This window comes from Dasypus novemcinctus, chromosome 21 (assembly GCF_030445035.2).
Source record: "Dasypus novemcinctus isolate mDasNov1 chromosome 21, mDasNov1.1.hap2, whole genome shotgun sequence".
Taxonomy (NCBI): Eukaryota; Metazoa; Chordata; class Mammalia; order Cingulata; family Dasypodidae; genus Dasypus; species Dasypus novemcinctus.
Genome location: NC_080693.1, coordinates 28,417,814 through 28,441,168, shown reverse-complemented (window position 1 = coordinate 28,441,168; position 23,355 = coordinate 28,417,814). Strand labels below are relative to the sequence as shown.

General features: G+C 39.9%; 1 protein-coding gene and 1 pseudogene across 5 annotated transcripts in view; one reads left to right on the top strand and one right to left on the bottom strand.

The window, feature by feature from the left end:
• Nucleotides 1-23,355, bottom strand: part of ANKFY1 (ankyrin repeat and FYVE domain containing 1) — a 110,644-nt gene that overhangs the window by 67,916 nt on the left and 19,373 nt on the right. For 3 of the 5 annotated variants that reach the window (XM_071210393.1, XM_004476989.4, XM_071210392.1), the window contains exons 2-3: nucleotides 21,209-21,401; nucleotides 6,349-6,467 (exon numbers count right to left, since the gene is read on the bottom strand). Coding sequence is in view for 2 of the 5 variants with exons in the window: in XM_004476989.4 (XP_004477046.1) it covers nucleotides 6,349-6,467; nucleotides 21,209-21,401 (312 nt within the window). In the remaining 3 variants the exon portion in view is untranslated. The remainder of the gene's footprint in view (nucleotides 1-6,348; nucleotides 6,468-21,208; nucleotides 21,402-23,355) is intronic. The other 2 variants (XM_071210391.1, XM_023584210.3) reach the window with 1 other exon arrangement.
• LOC131275159 (U4 spliceosomal RNA) lies at nucleotides 20,219-20,296 on the top strand (annotated as a pseudogene).

Here is a 23,355-nt window from a genome sequence, read left to right as displayed (position 1 = left end):
AGATCTTTTACTGGAGAAAGAATGCAAGAAATCTCTAGCTTTGAAACCACCATATTAATGCATTTGAACCTCTCATAGTGTTAACTGCTACTGGTTAAGAGCTATAGAAAAGTTACAAACAAATTATTCTGTCTGAGGCAAACTGCTTTATTTTACAAAGAAGTAAATATAGTGTTCTTCTCCCAGCCTCAAGATTTGTATACTGAATTGAGGTAATAGTCATATTCTTTCTCTTCCCAAATGATGAAACAATAATCTTTACAAACTTATTTCTTGACACTTAATAAGAAAAACATTTATTCATTTATAGTTTAAAATAATTTGACAAAGTTGCAGGGTTCCCATATACCTTTACACAGTTTTCCCTAATAACTTATATAACTGTAGTATAATTATCAAAACTAGATAATAGGACTGATACAACACTATTAAAACTAATTACAGCCTTTTTTGAATTTTGCCAGTTTTCCCACTAATATCCCTTTTATGGTCCAGAATCCGATCCAGGATTCCACAACGCATTTAATTATGTCTCCTTAGTCACCTCAAATCTGTAACAGTTTCTTAGTCTTTCTTGTCTTTTGTGACTTTGGTATGTTTGAGGCACACTGCCAGTCATTTTATGGAATGTTCCTCAATTTGTAACTGTCTGATATTATTTCATGACAGACTGATGTTATGCACTTATGGTAAGACTCCTACAGAAGTAGGATTGTGCCTTTGTCAGTACATTATACAAGGAGCAAAACATTAAAAAATGTTTTTGAACAAGGTATGTTTTTTTTTAAGTTTCTTTTTAAATAGTTGGTACACAATGCCTGTCAAATCCTAGTTAACATGTACTAAAATTCCTATAATTAACTGAATTAAATTTGTGTTTCTTTTGAATTTTAAGAAATACTCATTAGACAAAACTTACAAAAAAAAAAATAGTGGTGCCTAGAAAGTGACTAAGACTATAAGTTCCATGTGGGCAGGAATTTAATTTTGCCCACTGCTATATAACCCTAGCACCTTGAAAAGTGCTACAAAAATTCATTTTACAATGAATTTGTAAAATCATTTTAACCAAGTACTAGTGTGGAAAAACTTCAACCATTGAAAATATAGCTTTTATGATATTTATCCATTTGTATACAAGAGCCTATTTCCAATCTCCCTCAAACTGCTGGCAAGCCATGCAGTCAGAGCTTTTCCAGGTATGGCTAGTACAGGGATTCCAGAGGCAGTTTCAGCTGCTGTCACCCCAGGTTGAGGCAATCTCACCTACGTCCAGGCAATACAGCAGGAATTGCTGGGCTTCTAGAACAAAAGTATACTTGAATTGGTTCACACTGTCTGATACCACAACCTTAGAACCCTCCCTGATAACACCATTCAAAGATAAATTTTATAGAGAAAAATAAGATGTCACGAATTCTTCTATAAGCTATCTTTTTTTTTCTGAAGTACTGGGGCCAGGGATTGAACCCGGTACCTCGTATGCAGGAAGCTGGCACTCAACCATAAGACACATTGGCTCCCCTGAGTTGTTTTTTTCATTTGTTTGCCTGTTGTTTATTTTAGTTTTTAGAAGGCACTGGGGACCAAACCCAGGACCTCCAATGTGGGAAGCAGGCACTTAACCTCTTGAGCCACAGCTGCTCCCCTATAAGCTATCTTGATAAGAACCATTTACTTTTGTAGTGGGTCACTCCTGAAAACAAATCCTGTAGCAAGGATCAAACCATGTATATCACATTATATACAATGGGAGGAGATTCCAGGGACATTTAAAGGTATTAATATTATACATTCCTAAACGCTATAAAACCTGCTGATTCAAAGTGAAGCAATCTTGTAATTAGACAAACCCTGAGTTAAAGCTGCTCCAATGTTATGATGTACTTTTAAAAAGTTCAGTATGAGCCAAAATTTAAAATTCCATCCTTAAATTGATACCTAAATGCAATTTTCTGTGTTTTTATATAATTTTGTTTGAAAGAGGGAAGAGTCATATTTTACTTTCCCCATTTATTCATTTTGGTTGCATTCAATGTTTCAATTATAAATTAAACCACGATGTCTGAATTACCTATGACAGAATCCTAGAAGTCAGATGATAAGGTAAAAAGAAAGAATATTTTATAGCACAGTGGTCTAACTGCCTTCTAAAACTGTCACAGCCATATAATGCCACTGGCAATGACCAGGAGTACCAACTTCATAAGCCTCACAACTACTGGGATCATCAATTATTGATAACGTAGATATAAAAAAATGGTTAACTTATTCTTAACTTTTTCTAACACAGTTCAATATATTCCCTATTATCATCTCTTCTAGATTTTGTACCCTCTCTGTTCATGTGATCAAGACTCTGCCAAGTGCAGTGGGTGTAGCTCAGTGACTGAGCACGTGCTTCACATGCACGAGGTGTCAGATTCAGTCCCTGGTACCTCCTTAAAGAAAAAAAGAAGACCTTATCATGCATGAAGAACACTACACGCTCTAAGGGGTTTTAAAAGCTATCCGTAGTTCTATCAAACTCCTAGAAGAAAACACCTTATATCAGGCAATGGTTTCTTAGACTTTATACCCAAAGTACAAGCAAACAAAAGAAAAAATAGAAAAACGGGACCTCAGTAATTTTTAAATTCTGTGCAAAAGGCTATCACAAAAGAGAAAAGACAATCTACTCAACAGGAGAAAATATTTGGAAACCACACCTATGTGGCACTTATCTTCCCAAGTTAGTCTCTTCTGTACCTCATGTATCAAACAATTATATTACTGTATATATGACCATAGCTGAAATAATTTGTTAGTAGTCTGTTTCTTCCTACAGAGTATAAGCCTCATTATGGAAGGGACTATGAGTCACCTTTGGGTTCTTAGCATTATTAACATGAAGAACAGTATGTTCTGAACTGTGAACCTTTGGAGCAAAGATATAACTCAGGAGAACTTCCATATAGCCAATCTCTTCTGAAAATACCTTATATCTTTTTCTTTTTTAAAAAATTTCTCTCCCCCCGCCCCACTTGTCTGTTCTCTGTGACCATTTGCTGCGTGTTGTTTTTTTTTTTGTCCGCTTCTGTTGTTGTCAGCAGCACAGGAATCTGTGTCTCGTTGTTGCATCATCTTGCTGCATCAGTTCTCTGTGTGTGCGGCGCCATTCCTGGGCAGGCTGAACTTCTTTCACACTGGGCGGCTCTCCTTACGGGGCGCACTCCTTGCGTGTGGGGCTCCCCTACGCGGGGACACCCCTGCGTGGCACAGCACTCCTTGCGCGCATCGGCACTGCACGTGGGCCAGCTCCACATGGGTCAAGGAGGCCCAGGGTTTGAACCGCGGACTTCCCATGTGGTAGACAGATGCCCTATCCACTGGGCCAAGTCCACTTCCCTACCTTATATCTTAATGCTTGGTATTATCCTCGCCATATGTTATAATTCTCATGACAATTAATAGAATTAAGTAAAAATTTTGTTTCTTGTCTTTTTAAAAATTTGTGGTACAGAATAAGACAAAATTTGCCAGTTTTAACCATTCTTTTCACTTTTTAACATAGTAACATATAGAAATAGAACTCAAAGTTTCCAATTTTAACCACTTTCATGTGAAAAATTCAGTAGTATTAATTACATTCACAATATTGTGCTACCATTACCAATAACTATTACCCTAACTTTTTTTTTATCACCTCAAACAGAAATTCTGCGTTCATTAAGCAATGATTCCCTCTTCTGCTTCCCCACTAGTCACTAGTAACCCAGTCTACTATCTGACTCTATGAAATCTGCTTATTCTAGATTTTTCATATTAGGAAGATCATACAATTTTTGTATGCTTATTTCACTCCGCATGATGTCTTCAAGATTCATTCATGTTGTAGAATGTATCAGAACTTCATTCCTTTTTACAGTAGAATATTCCATTGCATGTCTATACCATATCTTGTTTATCCACTCATCTGTTAATTAGACACATGGATTGTGTCCACATTTTACCTATTGTGAATACTGCTGCTGTAAACATTGGTGTACAAATATCCCTACTTTCAATTCTTTTGGGTATATACCCCAAAGTGGGATTGTTAGGTCATATGGTAATACTGTTTTCAACTTTCTGAGGAAGTACCAAAGTGATTTTCACATAGATATACATTTTACAATGCCACCAACTACATAAAATGATTGTAATTTCTCCGCATCCTTGCTAACATTATTTTGTTTTTTTAAAAATTATTTTTTTAAAAGATACATGGATCACACTAAACATTAAAAAATATAAGAGGTTCCCATATACCCCACTCCCCACACCCCTTATATCAACAACTTCTTTCATTAGTGTGGTACATTCACTGCATTTGATGAGTACATTTTGGAGCATTGCTACACAGTATGGATTATAGTTTATGATGTAGTTTATACTCTCTCCCAGTCCATTCAGTGCGTTATGGCAGGATATATAGTGTCCGGCATCTGTCCCTGCAATATCACTGAGGACAACCCCAAGTCCTGAAAATGCCCCAATATCACACCTCTTTTTCCCTCTCACTGTCTTCAGCACCTCCCATGGCCACTGTCTCTACATCAATAATTTCTTCCATTGCTAGAGTCACAGTATTTCTATAGAATATCAGTAAGTCCACTCTAATCCATATTTTATTCCTCTATCCTGAGGACCCTGGGGTGGCTTGTTTGACTTTTTAAAAAACAACAGCCATCCTAGTGAGTGGGTGAGAAGTGATCAGTCATTTTCAAGTATACAACTCAGTGGCATTAACTAAATTAACAATGTTATGCTATCTATTTCCAAAACTGTTTCATCAGCCAAAACAGAAATTTTGTACACATTAAGCAAAAGCCCTCCATTGCCCCTCATCAGCCCCTTGTAACCTCTTAATCTATTTTCTATCTCCATGACTCTGCCTATTTTTGATATTCATATAGTCTGATACAATAGTTTTAATTTTGTGACCAGCTTATTTCACTTAACATATTGTTTTCATTGTAGCATATATCAAAACTTCCTTTTTTTAAAAAAAATTATCTTATTGTGGTTTTATATATACAAAATATTTGCCATTTTAACCTATTTTTATGTGTACAATTCATCAGCATTAATTACATTCACACTGTTGTGCTACCATCACCATGATCCATCAAATCTTCATCACCCCCAAACGGAAACTGTGACCTTTTAAGCAATAATGCCCCATTCTCCATTCTCTCTGGCAACCTCTAAACTACTTTCTGTTCCTACAAATTTGCTTATTTTAATATTTCATGTAAGTGGAAGCATACAATATGTGTCCTTATATGCTTTGTTTATTTCACTCAATGTTTTCAGGGTTCATCCAACTTGTAGAATATAACAGACTTCCATTTCTTTTTACGGCTGAACAATATTCCACTGTGTCCATTCATCTGTCCATGGACACTTGGGTTGTTTTCACCTTTTGGCCACTGTAAATAATGCTGCTGTGAATACTGGTATGCAAGCATCTATTGGAGTCCCTGTTTTCAATTCTTTTGGGTATAAGCGCACAAAAGAAATTGCTAGGTCATATGGTTATTCTATCTTTAACTTTTTGAGGAATCACCCAACTGATTTCTACAATGCCTGCACCATTTTATATTCCCACCAACAGTTAATGAGGGCTCTTTTTTTTTTTCCACCAAACAGTAATTAAGTAAGTAATTTCTCTGCATCCTTGCCGAATGTTGAGTTTGGGGTCAGCTTTTGAAAGAAAAAACAAAACAAAACAAAACTTTTAAGTCTACTTACCATTATATTTACCCAAATTCTACATGACATAATGTTGCATAAAACAATTAACTGTAACATTAAATGGTTGAATGTACCTATTCAAACTCTGAAGATGACTGATGGTCATCTTTTGATGTTAGAGAATATTATTTTTCAGAGTAATTATTTCTTTTGGATTCAGTTCTTGTAGACCAGGAAAATGGAGTTGGCAACTATTACTATATTTTAAGCAATTTGAGAGCAGGCTGTTTTCCTGGAGTTGAGGAAAATTTTTTCTACACATGCTTTCTTATTTCTATCATGCTATAATGTGTAAAGAGTTTGGAGACCTATATTTATATTTCATTAATTCTAAGAACATTGTAGATACTCAAATATTTACTGATTTATTGATTAGCCAGGTATTAAACAGACGCATCCACAAAAGTACAACCTACTGATTCTCTAATCATTTAACGAGTTCACGGTCACCAACCATTGAGAAGAATAGTATTCTACTTTCATTAACCCACACATATTTCAGAGACACCGTCACCTTCTGTCAAGAGTGTGTACTGGACGTTTTGAATCCTAGAGTGGTTAGGGGCTTACCTGATAGGTCCAGCTCCTCAGTGGAAGACAAGTTGGCCAGACTCCAGTTGTCACTGCGGGCCGCTAGGACAAACTTGTGAGCACTGATATACCTGCCCCCAATCTTTATCTTCAGATCACTGATGAAGAAAAATATCCAGAGATATAAAAAGAGCAATGTCATGGTAACTAGGTTTAGCTAGGATTTACAGCTTATAAATATATGGGCACTGATAATTAACATGTTATCTGCAAAAGAAAAAGTCCACAACAAAATTATTTCTATGTGCTAGCACTGAGTTCTGATGGGCCCCATATATAATATGTTATTAGACATGTTTCCTATTTCTAACTTGTTGCTTTATTTCACAAGGGATACTTTGCTTTCAAAGACATCTCCTAAGAGGACACTTATGGTGCTAAACCTAAAAGTTAAAGCAGAATGACTAATATTCATATAAAAACTAGAAAAGCTTTTAAATAAGAAGAATATATCAAGATAAATCATCAGGGAGAGAAAGATGGAAAGCTTTAAGATTGTGATGACATTTTTTGAGACTACAGTACTTTCACGTTCTATAGTAATGCTCAAGTGAGGTTAAATAGAAAAACTGTAAACAAAGTACCTTTCCCAAAACAATTACGAATATGAAATCCAATAACTGGACACCTTGCTCTTACCAGAAACATTCAGACCTAATTTTGGCCAGGTCTTACTTAACCATTGATAAAGAAATGGGGTGAGGAGAAAAATTTTTTTCAAAACATGTTTTTTTCTTATTTAAAACATACCATCCTTTGAAAAGAGCTTTCTAAACAGATACACATGTTTAACTTGGAAATGGTAACACTAATGGAGTTAACAAAAAGTTAATTAAGGATGATCCACTGGGCTGGTATGAGTATGTGCCATATTGTTGTGTTGGTAGCAATCTAAAGCTAATTACAAACTCATTAATTATGATCATCCTGCTTGTATTTATATGCTTTTTTCTCTTCTAATATCACTTATTAGGTGGGGAAAACTTTAGAAACTAAATATGCAAAAGTATTTATACAGCATTAACCCATGCAATTAAAATGAGACCCAAACAGTATTGTTTCTAAATAATACTTGATCAGGCACACAAGAGCATTGCCGAGAATACATTTTACAATCATGTAAGAATATCAACAATTCTAGTTCTTTTAAAGCCGGTGCTGCAACAAATTATGCTAGATCACGATATTAATAGAGTATATACCAAATTGCTATAAACTAATGTTAACACAGGACATTGTTAATAAAGAAGAAAAAAAATAATCTCTATTTAAAACAGAAAGATGGCTATTTGCAAAGCACAAATAATTTTAACAATCTAAATTTATTTATAAAGTATTAAATTCTAATAACTTAAATGGATTTTACTGTCTGTACTATTTCAAATACAATTCTGGCTTTTTGCCACAAATTATAAAACTGAATGATTCTGAGACTTCTGAGAAGCTGGCAGAGTGGGGCGCTCCAGGGCTCAGTCCTTCTACCAAATGATTATTAAACAGGCAAGAACTGTCTGAAATAACTATTTTGAAGCTCCAAAGGCCAGAAGAACACTGTACAGCATCCAGGGAAAAGTGGGAGGAAGAGGCTGATAAACTAGGATAAAGAACAGTAAATTGCTCTCACTGTTTGGTGGCTACCGAGCACCTATCCCCCACTTCTGTTCCAGGCTGCTGTGGGGTTTAGTCCCTGGCGTAGCTGCTGGTGACAAAAAAGGACATAAAAATCCTTTTCGCTAAGAATAGGGGTGGGCATGGCCAATCACTGTTTTGTTTTGTTTTTTCTGGAGGTACAGGGGATTGAATCTTGGACCTTGTACATGGGAAGCAATCACTTAACCACTTGAGTTACATCTGCTCCCATGATCAGTGCTTCTGATTAGCAAATTCAGACTGCTGGGTCCTGGCTCTGAGGGCACCTATTATTTCAACTTGTCCTGGACAAAGGTAGTGGCTGCCATTGTGTCAACCCCACCCAGGACAGCAGCAAAGATGGTAGAGTTTAAAGCAGGGTTCTTTCAGGGTTTAGGGGGACAGTTGGCTGAAGTGGGGGTACATTTGCTGAGCAGGCCAGGAAAGCCCAGCTTTGCAGAGCCATTGGAGAAGCTTCTGGCACCCTTCTGGACCCCTTCAATCCCTTCCACAAGGTATGTTGGAGCCAGTTTGCACTCCCTTCCGAGTCCCTGGTCCTGTTTGACTGGTTCAGACCAATTTGGGAAAGTCCTCCCTGAGGTGACCTTCCTCCCAGAAAATGCCCTCCAGGCAAAAGCAGGGTGAGGAAAGGAATATAAAAAACTACACAGGCAGACAGTCTGGGACAAAGCTTAAATATCTGTGAGAGGGAGGTCTGTCCCCCTGGGAAATAGTGGGAAAAACCAAACAAGAGTAAACAGAGGAACTCCAAAACAACAACCAAAAGCCCTGGACAAGACAGAGGTCCAGGAAGACAGGGAAAACCCTGCACACTGCATTCACCTTGTGCAGACCTTCCCGATAAGCTCAAGAAAATCTGTCTTTTCACCAGCTGGGTACATCATCCCAGAGAGGAAACCTGAGTTAACATTTTAAAATAGTAAAATATACAGTGAAACAAAAGAGTACAGGACAAAGAAACAGGAAATGATGGCCCAGGAAGAGAATAAAAGCAGAGAAAACACCAAAGAAGACAAGATTGTGGACATACTGAAAAAAGTCTTTTTGGAAAAAAAAAACAAAAAACAAGATAGATCTTAAAAATGCTTAAGGGAATGTAAACTATTATCCACACCATGCAGCAATGCTCCTAAATGCATTCACCAAATGCAATGAACGTGCCACAATGATGAAAGAGGTTGTTGATGTGGGAGGAGTGGGTAGGGTGGGGGGTGGGGTATATGAGACCTCTTATATTTTTTAATGTAACATTTTTTGTGATCTATGTATCTTCAAAAAAGTAAAATTAAAGAAATAAATTTTTAAAAATGCTTAAGGAGATAAAGGAAAGCACAGAGAAGAACTATAGAATATTGGGAAAACAATGAATGAAAAATATGAGGTTCTAAGAAAAGAGAAATTTTAAAAAGGAACTAAACAGAACTACTGGAGTTAAAGACCACAATAACTGAAATGAAAAATGCCAGGAAGCTTTCAAGAACCAGGAGAAGAAAGAATCAGTGAACTGAAGACAAGACAAGACTTGTAATGAATCAGGTTGAGAAGCAGACAGAAAAAAGAAACATTAAAAGCAAAAGTAGGGAAGTGGATTTGGCTCAACTGATGGAGTGTCTGCCTACCACGTGGGAGGTCCAGGGTTCAAACCTGGCCCACGCATGGTGCTGATGCATGTGGGGAGTGCTGTGTCACGCAGGGGTGTCCCCTGCATGGGGTAGCCCCACGTGCAGGGGTTGCACCCCACATGAAAAGATGCCTGCCCAGGAGTGGTGCCACGCACACGGAGAACTGACGCAGCAAGATGACACAACAGAAAGAGACACAGATTCCTGGTGCCGCTGACCGGAATGCAGGCGGACACAGAGGAGCGCATGGTGGGTAGACGCAGAGAACGGACCACGGGGGGGGTGGGGAAGGGGAGAGAAATGAAAAAATAAATCCTGAAAAAATAAAGAAGGAAAAAATAGAAAAATGGGACCCAATAAAATTAAAAAAAAAAAAAAAAGCAAAAATAGGGAAGTGGATGTGCCTCAACCAGTTGAATACCTGCCTGACACATGGGAGGTCCTGGGTTTGGGTCCTGGTGCCTCCCAAAAGAAGATGAGCAGATGCTGCCCCTGCTGTAAACAAGGTAGCTGCCACCCCTGCCACAAACGAGTTAGACACCACCCCCCACTGCAATGAGCAGGTGCCACAAGTCAGCATATGCCACAGCTTAACTCAGATGTGGTTCAGGCCATTGGGCACTTGTCTTTCATGTGGTAGGTTCCTGGTTCCGTTCTCAGTGCCTCCTGGAGAAGGCGCACAAACAATGAACAGATTGACAAGAGAACCATCCAGGGGGTGATAAATACTGAAAAATAGATAAATCTTTAAAAAAATAAAAAGTTAAAAAAGCAAAAAAAGCCTAAGACAGCTATGGGACACCATCAAGCATACCAATATATGCATTATGGGTGTCCAAGAAGAGAAAGGGCAGAAGGAATAGAAAAGAAATAATGAGGCGGCGGACTTGGCCCAGTGGTTAGGGCTTCCGTCTACTACATGGGAGGTCTGCGATTCAAACCCCGGGCCTCCTTGACCCGTGTGGAGCTGGCCCACATACAGTGCCGATGCACGCAAGAAGTGCCCTGCCACGCAGGGGTGTTCCCCGTGTAGGGAAGCCTCACGCGCAAGGAGTGCGCCCTGTAAGGAGAGTTACCCAGCGCGAAACAAAGTGCAGCCTGCCCAGGAATGGGCCACACACAAGGAGAGCTGACACAGCAAGATGATGCAACAAATAGAAACATAGATTCCCGTGCTGCTGACTACAGAAGTGGACAAAGAAGACGACATAGCAAATAGACACAGAGAACAGACAACCGGTGTGGGGTGGGGAAGAAGGGGAGAGAAAGAAATAAATTAATTAATCTTAAAAAAAAAAAAAGTAATGACAGAGACCTTGCCAAAAATAGCAAAAGACATGAATATACATATACAAGAAGCTCAGAGAACAGCAGACAGGGTAAACATGAAGAAAAATAGACTCCATCATATATTGTGCATACTATCAAATGCCAAGGAGAAAGTTATAAAAGCTGCAAGAAATAAGCAACGTATTATGCACAAGGGAATCCCAATTAGATTAAGGGCAGATTTCTATTAGAAACCAAGAAGACAAGAAAGCAGTGGGTTGAAATATTTAAGTGCCGAAGGAAAACAACTACCAGTCAAAAGTTTTTATATTAGGTGAGATTCTCAAAAATGAGGGAGGGGAATGGGTGTGGCTCAGGTGGTTGAGCACCTGCTTCCAACCTGTGCCTCCTAAAAAAACAAAAACCAACAAACAACAAGCAAATGGGGAAAAAACCAACTCAGGGGAACTAATGTGGTATAGTGGTTGAGTGCCGGCTTCCCACACGCAAGATCTGGGTTTAACCCCTTGCCCCAGTACCTTTTAAAAAAAAAAGAGAGATTAAAGGTTAAGACTTTCCCAAATAAACAAAAGCTGAAGGAGTTCATCACCAACATACCTGCCCTACAAGCCTACAAGCAATGCTAGAGGGAGTTCTTTAGATTGGAACGAAAGGACATTAGAAACTGGTGCAGGCGACGGACTTGGCCTAGTGGTTAGGGTGTCCGTCTACTACGTGGGAGGTCCGCGGCTCAAACCCTGGGCCTCTGTGACCCGTGTGGAGCTGGCTCATGCTCAGTGCTGATGTGTGCAAGGAGTGCTGAGCCACGCAGGGGTGTCCCCCGCATAGAGGAGCCCCATGTGCAAGGAGTGCCCCTCGTAAGGAGAGCCGCCCAGGGCAAAAGAAAGTGCAGCCTGCCCAGGAATGGCACCGCACACACGGAGAGCTGACACAACAAGATGACACAACCAAAAGAAACACAGGTTCCCGTGCCACCGACAACAACAGAAGCAGACAAAGAAGATGCAGCAAAGAGACACAGAACAGACAACCGGGGTGTGGGGAAGAAGGGGAGAGAAATAAATAAATAAATCTTAAAAGAAAAAAACAAAAAACTGGTGCAAAGCAGCATTAAGAAATAAAGACCTGTGGTAAAGTTAACCGTTTGGATAATTATAAATGAGAGTATTATTGTATTGTATTGTTTGGTATGTAACTCCACTTCTAACCTCCTACAGGTGCTAAACGCAAATGTATAAAAAAATAACAATCTAGCGTTCTGAACATACAATGCACAAAGATTTAAGTGGTAACAAATACATAAAAAGATAGTAGACAGAGGGTAGGAAAAGTATATATGCATACTATTGAAGTTAAGTTGATATTAAACTAAATTGTAATATATTTAGATGTTAAATTTTTTTTTAAGATTTATTTTTTATTTATTTCTCTCCCCTTCCCTCTGCTCTCTGTGTCCATTCGCTATGTGTTCTTCTGTGACTGCTTCTATCCTTATCAGTGGCACCGGGAATCTGTGCTTCTTTTTGTTGGGTCATTTTGTTGCGTCAGCTCTCCGTGTGTTCAACGCCATTCTTGGGCAGGCTGCACTTTCTTTCGCGCTGGGCGGCTCTCCTTACGGGGCACACTCCTTGCGCGTGGGGCTCCCCTACGCAGGGGACACCCCTGTGTGGCAGGGCACTCCTTGTGTACATCGGCACTGCGTATGGGCCAGCTCCACACAGGTCAAGGAGGCCCGGGGTTTGAACCGTGAACTTCCCATGTGGTAGGCGGACACCCTATCCATTGGGTCAAGTCCACTTCCCTGTAAGTTTTGATTAATAGTTATTACTATGTCTCTTCATAAAAAATAATTCTTGCTTAAACTGAAAGGAATAATTTATTTTTCTTAATAAGGATAAAATGAAAGATGTAAAAGTGAATACTGAAAAACGATTAAGTCTAGTCATTTTTAAAAATTTCATTCTATAAGTCAATTAGGAAGTATTTCTTTTTAAAATATGGACACCAGGATATTTTTATTGGAAAAAGACAGCTTATTGCTAGAGTTTCTCTAACAACTCAATAAGAAAAAGTTTAACCTTGGTGGATAAAAAAGAATGAATATAATGAGTAACTCCATGAACTCATTTTAAGTACCTTTTGGGATAAAAAGGCTTCTCCTAAATTTAGTAAAAATAAATGTATAATTGGTCATAAGAAGGAACAAGGTTCTGAGACCTGCTGCAACATGGATGAACCTTGAAAACATGTTCAGTGAAATAAGCAAGGCACATAAGAACAAATATTGTATGATGTTGCTTCTATTGATACATATGGAATTAGTAAATTCCCAGAAACAGAAAGTAGATTAGAGGTTAGCAGGGGAAGGGAGGGGGTAAGCGGAAGTTTTGATTGGTGGGTAAAGAATGTTTGCAAATCAAAACTAGAAAAAAACGGGACTTCCAAGAAAATGGCAGACTAGAAAGACAAGGGACTCTCTTCTCTCCCAGAAAATAGCTAGTGGACAGACAGAAATGGCCTGGAAAAAAGTCTTTTAGGGATTTGGACACCAGCGGAAGGCTGGAGGGGCAAAGGAAAAGAATAGTGACAGCAAAACTGTGAGAGCAGCAGGTGCACCGGCCAGCATCCTCCCCCACCCTACAAACATTTTGGAATTCTCAGGCCTCAGGGTGGCAACTACAGAACAAAGGAGGCCCCAGGGATTCACCACCCTCAGAAAGGGAAGAGAGAGGACACAGCCTAAGGCTGACTCAGCTTTTGAGCCACAAATTTAGTCTGCAGTGTCCCCCCAGCCCTGCCAGGCCAGATGAGACTGCACCTTGTTTGCCTTGGGAGCCAGCATGGGACCCAGAGATCTACCCTCAATCTCCCTCTCTACTGATTGGGTCTGGTGTTGCAGACCCAGAAGGGAGTGGATTATTTCCTACCAGGGAAAAGAGGGGACTGCCAGCAAAGGTTGGAAAACTGTCTCTGAGAAATTTTTAATTATAGGCCCTTGGCCTCCAGGCAGGATCCTCTATCACATAGATCTGGGCCATGTTGCAGCAAACACACTCGGACAGGACATGAACGGAGACGGCTGTCAAAGAGTGCCATGTGGTGGTGGGCCAAGGAAGTGCATGTGAGAAAATTAAAAATAAGAGGCTTTTTCTGGTCTTTGCAGCCTCCCTCCCCAAGGACCTTGGAAGGAAGTCTGCAACCCATTACTGGGTCCAGGCCCCAGATCCGAGTAACTAACAGGGACAATCCTAAAGACCCTTATCAGGTTAAACCAAAAATCAAAGAATGGCAGTAACACACAGCTTCCTGCCACTAAGTCCCCAAAAAAGAGAAAGCAAGCTTCAGAGTAAACTTACCATCATAACCAGATGCCTAGACATCAGCAAAAAATTACAAACCATACTAAGAAAATGGAAGAAATGACCCAAGAAAAGGAATATATCAAAGCCCCAAAAGAGACACGGGATTTGAGACAACTAATCAATGAGACACACAAATTTCCAAAATCAAATTGAGTTGAAAGACAATATGGTAAAGAGATAAAGGAGGGAAGCGGACTTGTCCCAATGGATAGGGCATCCGCCTACCACATGGGAAGTCCACGGTTCAAACCCCGGGCCTCCTTAACCCATGTGGAGCTGGTCCATGTGCAGTGCTGATGCATGCAAGCAGTGGCCTGCCATGCAGGGGTGTCCCCCATGTAGGCGAGCCCCACGCGCAAGGAGTGCGCCCTATAAGGAGAGCCACCCAGCGCAAAAAAAAGTGCAGCCTGCCCAAGAATGGCGTTGCACACATGGAGAGCTGACACAATAAGATGACCCAACAAAAGGAAACATAGATTCCCGGTGCCCCTGATAAGGACAGAAGTGGTCACAGAAGAACACAGAGCGAATGGACACAGAGAGCAGAAAACTAGGGGGAGGGGAGAAGGGGAGAGAAATAAATAAAAATAAACCTTAAAAAAAAAAAAGGGGGCGGCAGACATGGCCCAGTGGTTAGGGCGTCTGTCTACCACATGGAAGGTCCGTGGCTCAAACCCCAGGCCTCCTTGACCAGTGTGGGGCTGGCCCATATGCAGTGCTGATGTGCGCAAGGAGTGCCGTGCACGCAGGGGCGTCCCCCGCGTAGGGGAGCTCCATGTGCAAGGAGTGCGTCCTGTAAGGAGAGCTGCCCAGCACGAAAGAAAGTGCAGCCTGCCCAGAAATGGTGCCACACACACGGAAAGCTGACACAACAAGATTACGCAACAAAAAGAAACACAGATTCCCATGCCGCCGACAATGACAGAAGCGGACAAAGAAGTCACAGCAAATAGACACAGAGAACAGACAACCGGGGTGCGGGGGGGAAGGGGAGAGAAATAAATAAATAAATCTTTTTAAAAAAAGAGAGAGAGATAAAGAACATCAAGAATACACAGAGAGAGCACAAAGAAGAATTTGAAAACCTGAATAGAAAAGTAACAGAGGTCATGAGAAGGAAAGACACAATAAGTAAGATCAAAAACACATTAGAGAGGGAAGCAGATTTGGCCCAACGGATAGGGCGTCCGCCTACCACATGGGAGGTCCAAGGTTCAAACCCAGGGCCTCCTGACCCTTCTGATGAGCTGGCCCACGTGCAATGTTGATGCGTTCAAGGAGTGCAGGGCCACGCAGGGGTGTCCCCTGCGTAGGGGAGCCCCACAAGTAAGGAGTACACCCCATAAGGAGAGCCACCTAGTGTGAAAAAAGTGCAGCCTGCCCAGGAATGGCGCTGCACACACAGAGCTGATGTGGCAAGATGATACACCTAAAACAAGACACAGATTCTGGGTGCCGCTGACAAGAATACAAGGACACACAGAAGAACACACAGCAAATGGATGCAGAGAGCAGACAACTGTTGGGGGCGGGGCAGGGAAGGGGAGAGAATAAATAAAAAATAAATCTTAAAAAAAAAAAAAACACATTAGAGACATACAACAACAGATTCAATATGACAGAAGAAAGAATACATGATACAGAAGACAGAACACCTGACATTGAAAAGAGAAAAGAATGGAAAAAATTGAGCAGGGGCTCAGGGAGTTAAAACGCAAGAATATATGTGTCATGACCAAAAGGAGAAGAGGGCAGAAAGAGTGTTTGAGGAAATAATGGCTGAAAATTTCCCAACTCTCACGAAAATGAACTTACACGTCCAAGAAGTACAATGTACCCCAATCAGAATAAATGCAAAGAGACCTACTACAAGACACATACTACTCAGAATGTCAAACATCAAAGATAAAGAGAAAATTCTCAGAGCGACAAGGGAGAAACAAACCATCATGTACAAGGGATACCTGTAAGACTTAGGGTGGGTTTCTTATCAGAAACCATAGAGGTGAGCAGACAGTCGTATTATATATTTAGGATACTAAGAGAGAAAAATCGCCAGCCAAGAATTCTTTATCCAGCAAAACTGTCCTTCAAATATGAAGGTGACTTTAAAATATTCACAAACAAACAGAAACTAAGATTTCGTAATAAGGAATCCACCTCTATGGGAAATAGTAAAGGGAGCCTACAGCTTGAAAGAAAAAGACAGGAGAGTGAGGCTTGGAGGAAAGTGTAGAAAGCAAAAATAGCAGAAAGGAAAACCAAAAGAGTAAAAGGACAGACAAAAATAAAATGATACATGAGAAACAAAGAATATAATGGTAGAAGTAAATAATGCATTTACAGTAATATCATTGCATGTGAATGGATTAATCTCCCAAATCAAAAGATATAGGTTGGCAGAATGGATTAAAAAAAACATGAGTCACCTATATGCTGCCTACAAGAGACTCACCTTAGCCCTGGCTGAAAGTCAAAGTTTGGAAAAAGATATTCCACGCTAACAGTAACCAAAAAGGATCAGGGGTAGCTAAAGTAATAAACAAACTGTGGTGTATATACATGATGGAATAGTATGCAACTGTAGTAAGAAATGAAGTTGTAAAGCATATGACAACATAGATGAACCTGGAGGAAATTATGTTGAGTGAAACATGACAGACACAAAAGGACAAATACTGTATGACTGCACTACTATGAACTAAATATGTTATGTAATCTCATGAAGGTAATAACTTGAATATGGGTCGCCAGAAAATAGAATAAGGTTGAGAATGGAAAGCTGAGGATTAAATTGTGCAGAACTGGTAAAATGGATGTGTGTTAATTTCTGTAAAGGAAAAGAAAAGGTAAAAGCACAACATGTTTGTAACTAGCAGTTCTGTTGTAACAGTATGACAATGGTTTAAAGGAAAAGTCTAAGGTTATGTATATTACTGAAAGGAAAGCTAAAAAATGTAACAGCAGAATGTATAGCATAGTAACACTGCTTGTGAAATATGAATATGGGTAAAATTGCATATGTGAGACCATTTTTCTTTAAAACTGAACAAATATATGTTAATACTACAAGATATAAAAAATTAAAAAAACATTTTTTAAGTATGTTAAGGCTGGTGGGGGGGTATATGGGGACCTCATTTTTTTAAATTAACATTAAAAAAAAATTAGAGAAAAAAAAAAGAGGAAATGCTAGAAAATGAAAGAAAAAAAAAAGTGTGGTCTGCAGACAAGCAGCATCACCATTGCCTGAAAACTGGCTAGAAATGCAGAATCTTGGGCCCAACCCCAGACCTATTGAATCAGAATCTCCATTTCAACAAGATCCCCAAGGTGACTCTTTGCACTTTAAAGTTTGAAAAACACTGAGCTAAAATATTTAAAGCTGTGGTCCTCAGCGGGTGGCTCTTAAAGACCCAATAACACTGGCATCACCTGTGGGCTTGTTATAAATGCAGCTTCATGGGCCCCACTTCTATTTAACCTAATCAGAATCTATGGTAATGAAGCCTAGGAAACTGCTATTGTTTTATTAATAAGCACGTTAAAGCTTAAGAATCACTGAGCATAGACTGTGAACTCACTAAATCCCTTCTCTATAAGGGTCAAATAAGCTGAGGCTTGAAAAACAGGACATTCTCTCATACCAATGACTTGATTTTCATAAGCTAATATATTTGGCATCACCATTCTTTTCTCTGAGCTTTTTCATGATCTTGTTGCTAGTCACTAATTTTTTTTGGGGGGGGGCGTAGTGCCAGGGGTCTCTGCTGGGTATCCCTTATGGTCCAACTTCCCATCTGACTTTAAGCCCCACAGCCACCATTTCCATCTCCTAGGAATGAACAAATCTCCAGTAGGGATTTCCAACCTGGTCAATAGAAGATATTGGAGCCAGTGTTGGAGAAAGAAAAGTGTCTGGTATGAACACTGGAAGGAAGCTGAGATGACTCTAAAATCCTTTAATCCAGGGGTACGTAACTTATTTTGTTCCACCGGCACCTTTGTCAGTCAGGTGAAATGAATATTACTATAATTTATTTATTGCATACATTCATAAGTGATGGAAATGCTAGCTTTTGTGATGAATGCACAACTATGTGATTATACCAAATACCATTACTTAAACATTTAAAGATGAAATTAGATTAGTGGTTATTTAAGGCTGGGGAAGGATAGAGGAATTGAGACGTGACTGCTAAGGGGAGTGGGGTTTTTCTTTTTGGAGTAATGAAATTGTTCCACAATCTTTTATGATAATGAATGCACAACATTGTGATTATACTAAAAGTCATTGATCATATACTTTGGATAGACTGTATGGTATGCGAATACATAAAACATGTAAGAATAGCCAGAAATTGTAGCTATGTATGGCAGGGGAGCATTGAGAGATTGAGATGTGGAGAATTTTCTTGGTTTTTTGGTTTGTTTTTTGTTTATTATTACTATTCTTGAAATAATGAAAATCCTCTAATAATGACTGAAGTGATGAATGCACAACTATGTGATTATACCAAATACCATTACTTATACATTTTGGATGAACTGTATGCTTTATTAATATTTATCAATAAAATTTGACTTGTTAAAAAAAGAAAATAAGAAAAAATAATAATTTTAAGTTTCTTCCACATTTCCCACTTTAAAAAGTTTAAAACCTACTCTTTCTTCAGTTACGCCAGTTACTGAGATTCACCAAAACCACTATTTAAATTCTTTGACAAAATACCTGTTTACAGGACAAAGGTTTTTGTTTTTTTCCTGTCTTGGTTAAAAGAGTATCTACTTTCAAAATTGATTTCCCAATTCAGTTACCCAAAGTCAAACACTCAGCCCTCAAGCTGAATAGAGACTCACTGGATCTGTGAGATCATACAATAGCTGAGTAGTTATAAAGTGGCCAGAAGAGGAAATGCCCAGTTTCATTCCCATTGTGTCCTAGGAGGACTAAAGCATAATAAATTCAATTGACTGATAAGTAAATGATGGGAGTTCTAATGGGGAAAGAGCCTTGGAGAGTGGGAGATGTGTCTGTAATAGAAACGTGTCAGCCTTCCCTAGGCCAGCAGGAAACAAAACTTCCACTAGTACATAGAAAAACAGAAAAAAAAAAAGACAATGGGGGAACAGATGTAGCTCAAAGGTTAAGCACATGAGGTCCCAGGTTCAATCCCAGGTACCTCCTAAAAAAAGACAACTAAATTTTACGAGAACTCTATTCAATTTAAAGGACTATCCTTACTTCTATTTACTTCTTTACTTCTATATACATTCTATTATTTTGGTATAAAATTTTCTTTCTCTTAGAAATTATTAAGAGGTTCAATGGAAGTCCTGGATTTTTATCTATTTTATGTCATAATTTATTTGGAAAATTTATTCTGTCTACATATAGAGAGTTCAATCATCCATCTCCCTAATAGCCAAATCCTTCCTATATGCATATGCATGCCCATGTTTATGTTTCTTTTCTACATCCTCTGCCACAATCCCAATTCAGTCCTTCCATCATTTTTGGTCCGGACCATTCACAACAACATTTTGGTGTTCTCCCTGCTGTCTCCTCTCTTTCACCTATATGATGTTACCAGACTAATCTTTTTGAATCACCTCTTAGATTATGAGAGTCCCATACTCAAAAACATTCTGCTCCGCACTTCCTAGAGGATCAAACCCAATCTCCTCACCTTGTCATCTCGGTGTAGTCCACCTAACCTTTCCCACCTCTCCCAATGCTCCCCCCTACATTGATAGGTTCCTTAAACTGGCCCCTAAATCCTCTGTATTTTCCTACTTTTGAGCCTTTCCTCTTCTAACTCTATTTGTAACATCACTGTCTTTACCTATTACAATCTAACAACTTTAACATTTACCTCAAAATTCACTTAAAATCTGCAGCTAACATTGAATATTTACTATGTGAGCTTTGTGCAGTGGCAGTATAGTAGCCAATAAGGTACACCCGAGGCACGATTAATGTTAATTGAATACTTATTATGTGCCAGCAGTGTTCTTTACATGTATTTATTAATTTAATCCTCACAGCAACCCTAAAGTAAATATTATCCCCATTTTATAGATTAGAAACTGAGGCATATAATATAGCTCCAGATCATACAGCTAGTAAGTGGCCAACAGAACACTCACCCTTCTACTATATGGCCCACTAGTTCCAAGACTTCTACTTTGCTCAGGACCTCTCTCTTCCGAATTTCTGGACACATAAGCCATATCTAATTCCTCTCTGCATTAGTGATGCTTTCACCATGACTCCCATACTTTACTAAATATAAGCAATAAACAAGAAAAAAGAACCTTTGCCTCAAGGAGCTTACATTCCAGGGAATAAAGGTTTGCTGACTAATATTCTGATCAGACAGAAATAAACTGGAGAAGAAAGTCAATGAGGGGGAGCGGACTTGGCCTAGTGGATAGGGTGTCCATCTACCACATGGGAGGTCCACGGTTCAAACCCCGGGCCTCCTTGACCCGTGTGGAGCTGGCCCACGCACAGTGCTGATGCACGCAAGGAGTGCCGTGCCACACAGGGGTGTCCCCCCCTAGGGGAGCCCCACGCGCAAGGAGTGCGCCCCATAAGGAGAGCCGCCCAGCGCGAAAGAAAGTGCAGCCTGCCCAAGAATGGCGCTATCCACGTGGACAGTTGACACAACAAGATGACGCAACAAAAAGAAACACAGATTCCAACAGAAGCGGACAAAAGAACACACAGCAAATGGACACAGAGAACAGACAACTGGGGCGGGGGGGCAGGGGAGAGAAACAAATAAAAATTAAATCTTAAAAAAAAAAAAAAAGAAAGAAAGTCAATGAGGCAGGAAAAGTTGCGATGTGGCCCAGGAAACCAGTGAAAGAGCTTGCTTCCCCAAACAGGCCCCGTGTCCATGAACTCACCTATACTGCTCCTGCTCATAGAGGTCTGCCACGATCGTCAGCAGGCGGCTGATGAAGGACTCACTGGTACTTTCCTTGTTAGCTTGTGCTGCCAAAAGAGTGCATCTCTTCTCTGTCTCTGCCAATTTCTTCTGCAGCTTGACATATTCTTGTCGGAGAAGCATCAAGTGCTTCTCCAGCTTGGCCACCTCCTCTGCAAGGAAAACAAAGAATTCACATTTACCATAGAAAGCATAAAAGAGACACCATTCATTATCCCCTGATCCCACAGGTGGAATGGTTACCAAAGTGACTAGCCACATGATATTTATACTCTTCTTTACCATACTCCTAGAAGAAAAAGAATGGTTTTGTTTCCCAGCCCTGGTCACTTGGTGAAGCAGACCATCATGGTCCAGGGATTTCCCCTCTCTAAGTTTTCTTGAAACTCAATATTCAATATATGAAAATGAATGGATGCACATAAAGATGGTGACAGGTACTAGCACTGCCAATCCTTTACTGTAGAGTCAGACATAAGTGTTAAGGAGAGAAGGATATAAGAACCCAAAAGGACTTTTTCAAACCTCTAATAGTAATAACTAACTTAAATGCCCCACATGTTTTAAAAGCTTTACATGAGTTCCCTCATTTCTCTCATTTGATCTTCGTGACAACTCTTTGAGGTGTGTGACTATTTGCTAGCCACATTTCACAGATGAGGAAACTAAGGCACAGAGAGATGAGGTGGGACACAGATATGAGTCCAGGCTTTCTTATTCCAGAGCCTAAGATCTTATTAACCACACTACTACCCTATACTACATGGCCTCAGCCCTCCTTCAGGTAAGGATTGGGATGGTTAATTAATAGTTCAGATGGAAGCAAGTCATAATTCATAGGTATGCTGAGGCAATAAAAAAAACTGAGAACGACTGTACTTGATTCATTAAATTTAGCAAGTATTAGTTGAGTGTCTACTAAGTGCCAGAAAATGCACAATGGTAAGCAAAATCAGACAGATCTTTTCTCAGAGCTTATAGTTTACTGGGAAAAGTATACATAAATCAAATAATTACATAATCAAATGCAAAACTACAACTGTAATACGTTCTAGAAGGAAAGAACAGTATTACCAGGGCCTATAAATAAAGATATTTAACTTAGGAGGTCAGGGAAGGCTTCCATAAGGAAGTCAACAGTCATGAAACTTCCCTCCTCGTTATTTGGGCTCTAGAGTCATGGCAGAGGATGGGATTGGGGATTTATGCAAATGTGCAGGTCGGTTCCTCTATAAATCAAGGTCTCTAGCTACAGCATTACAGTGCTGCTACAGTCATCCTCCGGGCCTCGGTCCCGTCACCACTCTCCTCCCCACCGCGGATATTCCAAATATTGACTCTCCTCTCAAGTCCATCTCACCCAACCTGCCTCATTCTCAGCCAATGTCTCTGCCCCCAACTTGAGAAAACTGAGCTACTGTCACCACCTCCCAACCTACCAACAACTACTCCCACCGACCCTGAACGTTCTCAGAGAAAGCACCCCTCCCCTATCCAGGTTTAATCCATTCACCTAGGCTCCAACTCCCATCATTTCCCCCTCCTCCTCAGGACCTTTGCTTTATCACCAACCACCCCTTTTCAGGCAACTTCAATCTCTTTTTCAACTGGGTCCTTCTCATCAGTACATAAATCTGATCAAGTCTCTATTAAAACAAAACTCTCCTTCCACACAACACCTAACAACCTCTCCCTTCCATCTCTAGCTACCACACACCATTTGCTCACCTGCTTTTCACCTGCCATTTCCTCAACCTGCCCCCACCACCCTCTAGAAACTTCTCTTGCAATGACCTTATGAATGTCATATCCAATAGACTCTTGCCAGTTATTCTCCTCTTAGACCTGTAGGACAAAGGATATGATCCTTTCGTCCATTCCTCTCTTCTCTTCTTTAAGTAACCACCTTTCTCTGATTCTGATTCTCTGTCTCTTTCACATGCTTCTCTGAATCCCACCCAATCATTTTAGATTGGCATTCCCAGGGTTCTATTCTTGGCCCTTTCTCCACTCTACATTCTCCCAAGGCAGTCTTTTTTTTTCTTACACTTCTTAAAATTAAAGTTAATAGATCACAAAGAACGTTACATTAAAAAACATAAGAGG